Here is a 12590-nt window from a genome sequence, read left to right as displayed (position 1 = left end):
ACTTTATAGAGAGGGTAGGGAGGGAGGGAGTAAGGGAGAGAGAGAGAGAGAGAGAGAGAGAGAGAGAGAGAGAGAGAAACATCATTTATCGGTTACCTCCTACACATGTCTGACCAGGGATCAAACCTGCAACCTGTGTATGTGCCCTTAACAGGAATTGAGCCTTCACCTTTTGGTATATAGGAGGATGCTCCAATCAACTGAATCACACTAGCCAGGGCAACAAACTCAGTTTAATGAAGACTTTAAACCAAGAACAGAGCATGGTCCCTAATCAAACAAAACTTCTCAGGGCATTTGTGAAACAGGTAATATGAAGCAATATTTGAAATATCAATTTATGACAATCTGGAGTAAGAAAATAAAAAAAAAACATTTAAAAAATCAAAACAGCAAAATAGCAGAAAAGATAAAAATAAATAATTACATGTTAAAATCCTCTCATTCTTCAAAAATCAAAGAACAAAGTTTGCTTCAAATTTTGTGAATAGATATTTTGTGGTAAGGATCTTCTTGAGCTATGGTTCTGAATACTGGTAACATATTAGAAACCATCTGAGAGTTTGTTTGTTTGCTTGTCTGCTTTTAAATGCTGATCCCCAGGGTGCCTACCCCAAAGGATTAAAAGATTCTGACTAAGTTGATCAAGAGTGAAGGGCAGCAAGAGTGAATGTAATGTGTTAGCTTATAAATTGATTACTCTGGTTCCTACTGCTGACACTCAACAGAGGATTTCCACTCCACTGAGTTGTGTCATTCCCACCCACAACAGAGCCACTGACACTGAAGGCCAGAGAGCAAAGAAATCTATTTTGCATTTGAAAAGGCAGTAATAGAGGCTAACCCCAGAGACAGAGGAAATAGCAGGATAAAACTAAATAAATGTACTGACAATTCTCAGACCAGCAGCACTTTTCCTATGTCACTCTCCTATTCCTTATTGTGTATGTGTATGTCTTGTGCATATGTGTGTGTATTCTTTGAAGGGGAAGTATTTTGTTTCACTCTTCATTTTTCCATCCTCCTCCTTTCAGGCCTTCTCATTTACTGGACCAAATTTTGAGAATGGAATCTCATTTAATTTCTATATTTATATTCTTATATTTGTTATTATATATGTAATAATATATTGCAACTATTACTACATTTATTGTATATTTACGTACTTTAAAATAGCAATTTTTATTGTGTTACAAAGATATCCAAAGAGAGCATCTTTTAGGAAGAAGGAAGATGAGAAAGAACAAAGAGCCCAGCTGCAGAGGCTCAGTGGTTGAGCATGACAGTGTGATTTCCAGTCAGGGCACATACCTGGGTTGCCACCTTGATCCCCAGTAGGGGTTATGCAGGAGGTAGCCAATCAATGATTCTTTCTCATCATTGATGTTTCTCTCCCTCTCCCATCCTCTCTGAAATCAATAAAAACATACTTTTAAAAAAGAAAAAGTAAAAGAAGAGAGGAGACAGAAATAATCAATCCTGAAGTTTGCTCTCTGGTCCAATTATCTTTATCCTTCAACTTTGTAGATCAGTTGGATGGCATTTACATCACACTCTCCTTTATATCTTGAGGAGAAAGACCATAGTATGACTCACTGTAATACAGGTGAAAAACCAACTTGGACGAGGAGCAGAGACTAGGATTTGTCATTAGCCCTGCCCCCACCTTGACCTTCACTTTGAAGCAAGCTTCATGACCTGCTTTTCCCAGCTGTATCAGGTGGGAACACTATTTTCTCATGCTGGGAAAACATTTTACACCTACAGACTCTTTTACCTCTAAAATTCAATTATATAAGAAAGGCAGAGCTGCCTTAAGAAATCTTAATAGTAGAGGGGGAAAAAAACATCTCCCTCTGTGTATTTATGCAAAAATATATATATATTTTAATTAAAAAAACACAAGTATGCATTTCTCCTATGAACTAATGATAGAAATCTATAAGAGCCAGCCCCGTGTTGTTTATAATAAAGATGTCCCATGTTTATTATATTTTCTTTCTCAATTATGGTACTGACAACTATTTTCTCCATTGTGACTTTTTATTCTATAGATATTAAAGCTTTATGTCATTCATCTTTCATTTTCTTCCATCTTGGTTTTGCAGGCCTTAGTCTAGACATGGTTGTTCTCAATATATAATTAATGAATTGAGTTCAGTTGAATGGGATTTTTAGCTTTAGTCTTTATTGAGAATGCACAACTTCATCATTTTAAGTGGAACCATTCCTACTTATTTTTTCTTTCTCCTCTTCACACCCATGTAAAGCATTTATTTTAAAAAATGTTATACAGTGAAAGAGAATGCTTTAAAAAGTATTTCAAGTGTGGTAATTTCAACTATCTTGTTTGTACTATTTGTTGTTGTTTTTTACATGCATGATATTCTTACAGTTGTATTTCACCATAAGATGAAAAGAAAATATTAAGGAAAACAAATATAGAAAAACACATATAGAAAAGAAAATTTTCCAGAGTAGCTCCTCACTGCTGGACAATTTGGACAAGAAAAGATTAGAACATCATATGCTTGTTCCAATACTAACTAGTTATGTCATCATAGATAGGCCCCTTACCTCTTTGAACCTCAGTTAATATCTATAAAGCTATATATCTATATGTGCACATGCCTGGCCACAGTAGGGCCTCAAAAGAGTTCATTGATTTCATTTCTTTTATTATTAAATTATTAAGTCTGCGAAGTTTAGACATCTATAGAGATTTTCACATAGCAAACCAGGTTAATTAGCAAACAATAATTCAAGGGCAAAAACAATGCATCCTCATTTCTCTAGAGACTCCATTTGACTTGCTTTCTCTCACTCCCTCTCTTCTCACCCCCCTCTATTTCTCCTGCTCCTCTTTCTCTCCTTCTTCTTCTTCATGACCAAAAGATGCTTCTGATTAAAATAATGGGAAATAAATTTTTTTAAAAATTTCTTCTGATTACATGATTAAGATCAACTTAATTTATTTGAAATAATCAGTGTTTAAGAGGATCCTGTCCATTGCCTATATGGTGACAAATGACAACAATTCTTTATGAACCTGATTACAAGTACATCATCAAGTACCATTAGTTGATTATTTTCATGCTTCTAATTACATCCATCTAATAAATTATAAAGATGACAATAGTAAGAGACTAGTCAAAGTACATTAACCTGTTAATGTGTAGCCCAAATCTTTCAGCAGGGATATGATAGAAATTATATAGATCCATGCAGCTGCCAAGGAACTTCTCAAATCCCGTGTGTGTGTTTGGGGAGTGGGGGTGAATATGAACAGATGCATTTAGGAAAAAGCAAACTCCAAAATGCTAGGTATTAATTTGGTGGGGTGGGAGGCGGGGAGGTATCAAGGGGTGGAGAGGAAATAAAAATACAAATCACACTATGGAGTGAGATAAACAGTTCTGACCAGAACTTAATGAAGGTAGAAACAGAGGCCAAATACTTATAAGTTACACTGTTCCTGTAAAGAGGGACAAAGTAAACAGACTCAGCATGGAGCTGAGGAAGAAGGAACAGACTATTAAGAAGATTAACCTCTAAAGAAAGGAGCAAGAACAGCTGAGAGGCCCTGGAACAGAACTAGCTAAGCAACCTAAGATCCAGCTTTCAATTTTCTGTAACTGAATATTCCCTGAATATCCTCACTCTAATGGTAGTTTTATAATTTATTCAAGTCAGGGATCTGTGCTGGACAGAGGGGGGCAGGTCACTGAGGGCAGGAGAGTGATGCTGAACGGGAAGAAGGGAAGCTGGGAAGGTAAGTTCCCAGAAGGCAAGGATGTTTTGTTCACTGCTTCATCCTCAGGATCTATCTAGAATATCACCTGGCACACGGTCGGCATTCAATAAGTACTTGTTGAATAAATGTACAAAACTTTGTACAATATTATTGACTTAAAAAATAAATTTTCCCCTTTCTCCTTCAAGAATCAAAGGGCAAGAGTCATAGATTAAAAGTCTTCCATTTCTTGCTACATTGCTGCCCATCTCTCCCCAGGCTGCTTCCCTGTGGGATATACCAGCCAATTGATCAAGCTAAAAAAGAAGTCCTGAGCTTTCCATTATTTCCAAGCTTAGCCATTATTATAAAAGAACTTAAGTTATGTCTCATATTTATAAACTGCCAAAATAAGTTTAATTTGGCAAACCCTCTAAGTCACTCTTGAAGATTCCATATTTTAAGAGGAACAACAAAATAAATACACAACATTGAAAGAGATTAGTATCCCCCTATTCTTTATGTTTAAAGCTAAAAAGAACATCCCAGATGTTGATAGCAATATAATACATACATGTAAATTATTACCATCTTTTTTATTAGACAAATGTGATTTATGGATGGTTGTAACCATGATTAGAGAACATAACAGATGTGAACAATTAATATAAAATGTTGTGTCCATCAAACCAGACTTTGTTATATCATTTTTCATCAAGAATGTTGATTTCTTTCTTTAAATCCAATTTCATTACTATGGTATTCATTAGTAGGCCCAAACATTTTGAAATTTTTACTCAATCAATGGGCTTACTAAGCTGGCTCATTACATTACATTAAAGACTAGATTCGTTATAGATATCCATATTTGTAGAACTTTAAATTGGCAAGAAACACATTGCTGCTCTGTAGTTAAGAACACTAGGGGAAAAAGCAACATTATATTTTTCTGTGCTTTTTCACACATTACAACTTTACTAATCTAATTTGGACTTAAGGAGCTAATTAAATTATTGTCTTGGTCTATAGGCCGGAAAGCAATTAATCTTCCAAGTTTTTATGTGAAAATTGAAAAGACAAAGTCTAATACTGTCTAAACTCCTTTTCCCTTGGTGCCAGGAAATAAGTAAATTGGTACGTCATCCTACTAAGCAACCTGATATTTCATTAAGGAAAAGGCAACAGTAAAGGGCAAGGCAAAGAGTTATGGAGATTTAATTATTATTATTTATATTTTTATCCTTACCCGAGAATATATTTTATTGATTGTAGAGAAAGAAGAAGAGAAAGAAAAGAGAGAGAGAGAGAGAGAGAGAGAGAGAGAGAGAGAAAGAGAGAGAGAGAAAGAGAGAGAGAAATGTTGATCTGTGATAGAATCTGCAACCTAGGCATGGGAATCAAACCCACAACCTTTTGGTGCACAGGATGATGCACCAACCAACCGAGCCATCTGGCCAGGGGTAAAAATTTTATTATTTTATAATTTTTAAGTAGAAAAATATAGAAAGTAAAACCTTATTTCTACTGAATATCTAGAAGCATTTATGATAATTGGGATAATTAAGTTAGTATACTATGGTGGTTAAGAGCAGCAGGTTTAGTGAGAAGCCTGAGTTGGTGTTTCAGACCTGTCACATGGTGACAGTATCCTTCAAACCTCTCAAAGACTCAGTTTTCTCATCCATCCAGTGGGTGGTAAGAGTACTCCCACCGCAAAGAGTTGCTATGATAATTACAGGAATCAAGGCAGGTGAGGTGTCAGCATAATGCCTGTTATACCATAGCGTGGGATCAATGTTGGCTTGTGAACATCTATGTTTACAAACATTTCTCTCATCTCTCTTCCTTTCTGGGTGTTGATTCTTCCTCCATCTAACATTATGCTCATACAGGGGAGGTCTGCCAATCCCACCAGACTCTGAGCTCCACACTCCTCAGGCTGTAAGTCAGAGCCCTGCCCTGGAATGTGCTGGATGTAATACAAGGGCTCTCCCTCGCTGGTATGAGCGTGTGAGGCAGATGGTGATAGGAAAGTTAAGACACTGAAAACCCGTGGAAAGACATGGAAGGAAAGACATGGAGAGAAGGCTTCTGGGTGGCTTTCCTGTCGTTGTGGCCAGCTGTGCCCTTGCCCTTACTGTAATTTGGTTATGGGGGTTAATACATTCCCTGTGTGCCCATGATTACAGAATGATGGTGTCTGTCATTCACAATAAATGGGATTCTAATTAATAAATCTGTTATTAGTAAAACAAAAAATGCAGTGTGAAAAAATACCCATTAGTTTTACTAGCCTAAATATTTAGGTTAAGTGTCATTTGGTCTCATTTAATGAGATGCAAGGAAATAATTACTGCCATCTTTTTAATATAATCTTAAGTTATACTGAGAATCAGTATAAATGTAACTTCTACTAAACTTTATGATTTCATATTTTTACTCGTTTAATGATCATGACATTTTATTTGCACAAGTTTGCTAATACTGGCATAAAATGGATTGACATAGTAGACTGAAAAATGTCATTTATTACTTGTTATACCATAAAACATATGAGATTTCACATAGGTTAAAAGTAGTCCTAATAATTGGTTTTCTAAAATATCATGCACATTTATTAATTAAACATTTAATAGTTAAATATTTAATGATTAAAACAGTATGCACTGAATTAAAGTATTAACTACTACTAAATACACACAGCCAGCTATCAAAGATCAAAGAGGAGAAACAATAACCCATATATACTATTTTATCTGAAAAGATGATCATTAGTAACCAGTTATCATAGGTACAACCATATATACCTAGATGAAGTTGTGGATAAATAAACCCATACACAACTATACACATTACACACAACTATAAAAGCATGACCACACTAAAGTAATATTCTGACTACGACTGAAATGAAGCAAAGTAAACCAATCAACTACACCATGCTAAAAAGAAATAATAGTCAGCCTGGAATAACATAATAGTCATAGTTATAGTAAAGCCTGGACTGGAATACATGTTAATGAAGACTAAGGGGAAATTTATGAACAAAATAATGCAAACTTTTTGTCTTAAAATCAAAAGCTAAATAGAGTAAAAGCGCTTTCCTACATCTACATCTACAATGAATTGTACATGTTTTCTAAACACTATTAGAGGTGACTTATCTTGGTAAAGCATTAGCAGCAATACCTTAACTTCAAATCATAAAATGTGTGTGCGCAGGCACGCGTGGCACCTGCACTGGCATATGCAACTGCCTGCTCTGTATGTGGTGTGAAGGGAGGGATGCAGACCTGAGGCTCTAACTCCCCTGTGCAAATTTGACTTTTAACTTGAGCTGTAGGTAATGAATAGTTAAGAAGGCACATTATTACTTCACATACACAAGAGGTTTGGGGTCAGGAATGGGCTAAGGCCTACTGTGGGTGGATCCCACAGATATCTTGCGAGCTATCGTCAATAGACAGTTGTGTGGTTTTCAAAGGAATTTAAATTTTGGGTTGAAAATAGCAAGGGAGTTTGGAAGAACATGGGAGAAGCCAAGAAACATTTGTGAAGGTTTAAGAAGTTCTTGACACTAAAAGTAAGAAGGAGCGAGGAGGTCAGTGGCCAATGAGCAGAGGACGAGAGGAGGTCAAAATGAAGGGAGAAGGTAGAAGCCAGCCAAAACCTGGGGGTTAAGAAAGTCACCAACATGGATTAGTGCTGTTCCTGGATCTACCCTACTTCAGCTGATGATCTTGGTCAGCAGCACAATATTTTTTTAGACGTCTGTATTTATTTTTCAAAAGAAGCCATACTCTATGATCTGCCCAACTCATTAAGATAGTTAGGAGAATAAGAAAGTGGTTTAAGAACAGCCTGTCGGTGTGGCTCAGTGGTTGAGCATTGACCCATGAACCAAGAGTTCACATTTTGCTCCCCATTCAGTACATGCCGGGATTACAGGCTCCATCCTCGGTAGGGGCATGCGGGAGGCAGCCGAACAATTATTCCCTCTCATCATTGATGTTTCTATCTCTCTCCCTCTCCCTTCCCCTCTCTGAAATAAATAAAAACATAAAAAAATAAGCACAAGATCAATATAAATGGTGATGAGAGGTGATTAAGCCAGGTGATTAAAATAAAATGAAAAACAAATTCAAATGCATTAAGTGTTGCCATATACCTTTAAACTTATACAACTTTACAAATCAATCACATGTCTGTAAAACTAGGGGGAAAAGAAAATATCTAGCAAACCATACCTGATGAGATTCTTTGACAGCAACTAATCATTTAGTTGAAATAGTTTGCTTGTTTTTTATAGTATTTTTCAGTCAACAGATGCCTGAGAACAGCTCATGCTTGTGCTACTCAGTAATGACCCCAAACTCCACAGGCTATCATTAAAAAATATAAATATACATATGCTACTATAATCGAGAATAAAACAAAATGAAGAAAAGAAGCTGGAAGAAAAAAGACATTGGGAAAGAAAAATCATGGAGAGAAGTCTTTTCTGGAATAGTTACTTAAAAATAAAAAGATGACTCCATTTTGGTGTGCCCATGTGGCACAGTACACAGAGTGTACTCAGTAAACAAATGCTTACGAAAAAGAATTGTAAAAATCATACTATGAGCCCTAGCCAGTTTGGATCAGTGGTTAGAGCACTGACCCTCGAACTGAAGGGTCTTGGGTTCCATGCCCAGTCAAGGGTACGTACCTTTGTTGCAGGTTCCCCAGCCCTGGTAGTGGTGCATGCAGGAAGCAACCAATAAATGTATCTCTCTCACCTTGATTTTTCTCTCTCTTTCTCTTCCCTCTCCCCTTCCTCCCTCCCTTTCATCTCTCTCTCCTCTCTCCCTCCCACTCTCTCTAGAAATCAAAGGAAAAAATATCCTTGGGTGAAGATTTTAAAACTAACCATGATATGATTTCTCCCCACTCTATCCCCTCCAACAATGAGTGCTTTACTCAACGTTACACAAGGTAACTAATGTTCAAATGCTCTCTATTTCTGATAGCAGTGGCACGGAGTCATGGTAAACATCAGACGTATAAAATCTATTATGGACAATTTTCTTTCATTTACTTTTAATATCAGGTAAAATCAGCCAGCAGCTGATTTACCTGATATTACTTTTAATATCAGGTAAAATCAGCCAGGAAAGGAGAAAGTATGGAAATTGCCAATCGTAAAAAGAAAATAAAACTTAAAAAGTCATAAAGTTACATGATTTTTTCCCCTTGCCTATCAGGTAGAGTATGTGAAAATGGGGCTTAGGAACATCTAGAGTATAATAGCAAAATAAGAATTTAAAAAGCAATGTGTGTTTTTCAACTCCTTAAACTGACTGACCATTGAGGAGGAAAATTTTAGCAAAGTGAAGCGTTAGTGACATAATAACACTTGCTTACGGCTATGAAGTAGCTTATTATAAAAATGCTTCCTCTGTTCTCTGCAAAGTGCGGGGGAAGCAAGGAGATGAGAAAAACAGATTTAAGGTATACTCTCAATTGGATAAGGAGAGACAAGTAAACTTCTCATTTTTCCTTCCACACTTAAAAAAAAATGCAACTACAATAGCACCTTCTTTCTTGCTGTATTAACTTGGAATATTCTGTTGCACTTTCCAGGGCCTCTGTAATCTGAACCAGACAGCACATATAAGCTCCTCACCTCCGTTCCAGGCACAAGCCCTTGACTCCCAGGTTAGGCTGACTGACTACCAGATGCACAGCCCTCACTGCTGTGCTGCTGGCTCTGCTGGTCCTGCCCAGTGTGGTCATCCCTCTGCCCTGAACCTAATCACTTCCTACCATACCCAAGAGTGCTCAGCTCAGGCATCCATTCAAGCAACAGCTATGCAGTAAGCACCTACTATGTACATGTCGGTGTGTGCATCACTCACATGTATATGGTATGTGTGTGCATGATTCATACATAACTGAGTACTCAGAGGAAATAATTCCTCACAGGTAGAAATAGCAATTCTTCACAGATAGAGACTGTGGGGTTGCCAAAAGGTGGAGACTCAACAATGACTTAGGTCCCCAGTAGGCTGACTGGGAAGACAGTGTTACCACAGCAGAAAATAAAAGCTAATGCTAAAAAAGAGAGTAAGTGTGCTGCTGCGCATGTGTCCCACAGACACACATACAAAACTAGATTTAAAAGGGTCAAGGACTTCATGGCCTTGGGAAATTTATTCAGATTGAAGCAGAACTTCCCTGAGAAAGGCTGAGTGGGAAAACAGCTACCTGTCCAAAGGCCTGGTCCAGTTCCAGCTGCAGTCAAAGGGAGCCTTTTCCAAATGTACTTCCCTTCCAAGTAAGAAATGCTCTTGAATCACACTGTGGGACACAGCAGGAGGCCGACGCGTAGGTCTGCTTTCACTATGTGAAGTGAGTGACTGAGAACTATTTTGAATGGCGGGTTTATTTTAAAAAAATGCATCAAAATGCTTTTATTGCCAACAGTGAAGTATCATCATAAGGACATATGCTGGCGCCAAAATTTATACGATTTATTGCTATTTGCTAGTAAGGTAGTTACTATTTCCATTTTAAACCAAAGTGCATAAATAGTACAAGCTGTTATTTTTAAATTAAGTAAAGTCTGTCAGGTGCTTGTAACAGAAAGGCACTTCAATGTCTTATTTTAAAAAGTAATCTTGAAAAATACAAGTTTATAACAATCTCTATAGATTTTAAATATTTCATACATGTACTACTGTATTTAAATATCATTTTCTATTTGCAATTATTTACTACGTAATTTGTTGAAATATAAGACATGTACATTTTTATTTCTTAAAGAAATTACTTTTAGTTTCAATGTGCTTTTTAATAAGTCAAATTTTCTGTAGTTAATTTCCTTTTGAAAAAAATAATATTGAGGTATACAGTCATTTAAGAAGCTAGACATTTGTTAAATAATAAAATTTGATTCAGTTATTTCCAGAATAAAAAAAAATGTAATGTCCAATCCTGAAATAATGTCAGGCCCTGAAGTGCTCTAGGGGCATTTCCTACTGAATTGGGGTTATTTGTGCTCCCCACATGTGTTTTCATGGTGGACGAAGGAAACCAGTCTCACCTGGTTTTGATTGTAGGTTTCTTCTTGGTTCTTCAGGGGCCTCAATCGGCTGATCAGCCAGGAAAACGCGAGCTTGGTCTATTGCATTCAGGACAGAATATTCCTTCTCCTTTAACTCACGCCTCAGTGCCTTTGCAAAGAGAAGCAAAAGTTGAATCTGTAAACTAACGTGTTCAGCAAGTAATGGAACATATTAAATTAGACTTCCCACCACACTTGTCACAGGAATGACTAATTACCAGCATTTAAGCAAAGTTAGAAGTGAAAAATATAAATTTTACATATATGAATGATTACACATGAATAAGAGCAAAAAGATGATTCCTGTAGAACTTAAAAATGCAAAAACAAAACAAAACCGTTTACAAAGAATTGTGACAGCATACTAAGCTTACACACAATGTACTTTCAGGTCTTATTGCTGAAAAATAATAGCCTGTTCTAAAACACTTTTTTTCTAATACGACTGACAAAATAGTATACCTAGTGGTACAGAAGAAGGCAATTTCACAAGTAGTAATGAGATTCTCAGAAGTGTTTACATTCTTTAGGATATATGAAGAACCAAATTAAGAGATTGAAACAAATTAAAGTACACAAAATCAAAACTAAACCAGAGAACACATAAAAGACAGTCTCCAATTATCTTAAAATATGTTCCATTTCTCATGCTGAGGCAATTACAATTTTTCCCCATGAGGTTTTTCATGCAAATCTATGATTCTCAGAAAAGTCCGTCTTCAGTACTTTTATTCTTTTAGGTAGGGTTACACTTTCACCCTGCTCCTGTAAAATGTTTGGTGACTAAAACTCTAATTGACTAGAATTTAAAAACAATAAAACTCAGCCCATGACTATTGCAAGATAAGAATAAGTGAAGATTTTCTTATGTGCTACTTTAATACTATAGCTAAGTCAAAATTATTGTTAGTATTGTTATCCTCTTAAATTATGCACATAAAAACCTCCTGACTCTAATATTTTGCTTTAAATGAAGTTCCTTGTCAACACATTATGAAAATTCATTTTTTCACTTTCTAAAATATTACACTCTAGTTAATATTTTAGAATCAATAAAATCTTTCCTTATGAATACAACATAGCATTTGACATAACATATTGGGACAATGAGGTATTTCTAGACTATATCCTCACTTTCCACAGTAAATAAAAAATAAAAAACTAAGCATGAGTGTGTGTGTGGGGGGAGGTTGAGGGTTAATGGGGGGGGGATAAGACACATTTGTAATACCTTAACTAATAATAAAAAAAAAAAGTAAAAAACTAGAGATGCCAGAATATTCATCTGATGTGAAAAACTGGAGTGAAACACCAGAAAACATTGGTAATGAAGTTAAAAAGGCCATCACAGGTGGGGAGGGCTAAGAAGAGCTGGGGAAATACATTGTCAGTATTTTTGACTTTTACATTATGTACAATTGTGACTTCGTTGAAAAATTTAAACTAAAAGAATAAAAGTGAACAGCTACTCACAATTTAGACACAGTAATAATGTACAGGATATAAGATGAAATAAAACTTTCTCTAAAATTCATAGATAACATGTGTCCTTCCTATTATCCTATCTAATAATGGACAAACATGATACTTAACCATAACTCCGACACGTTTCCCATTGGCTAATCAGGGTGATATCCAAATTAACTGCCAACCAAGATGGCGGCCGGCAGCCACGCAGCTGAAGCAAACATGAGGCTTGGTTGCCCTGGCGATGGAGGAACCCAAGGTTCCCCGCCAGCCGCAGCCCAGCTC

The 12590-nt window shown here is 36.3% G+C and overlaps 1 protein-coding gene across 3 annotated transcripts in view; it reads right to left on the bottom strand.

Moving 5' to 3' along the window:
* Positions 1–12590, bottom strand: part of UTRN (utrophin) — a 461667-nt gene that overhangs the window by 109360 nt on the left and 339717 nt on the right. For all 3 annotated transcript variants that reach the window (XM_015558521.1, XM_006755401.2, XM_015558522.1), the window contains one exon: positions 10818–10947. In XM_015558521.1, coding sequence (XP_015414007.1) covers positions 10818–10947 — 130 coding nt within the window. The remainder of the gene's footprint in view (positions 1–10817; positions 10948–12590) is intronic.

Source organism: Myotis davidii, unplaced genomic scaffold (genome assembly GCF_000327345.1).
Source record: "Myotis davidii unplaced genomic scaffold, ASM32734v1 scaffold292, whole genome shotgun sequence".
Classification (NCBI taxonomy): Eukaryota; Metazoa; Chordata; class Mammalia; order Chiroptera; family Vespertilionidae; genus Myotis; species Myotis davidii.
The sequence above is the reverse complement of the archived record's forward strand: the minus strand, read 5'-3'. Positions and strand labels throughout refer to the sequence as shown.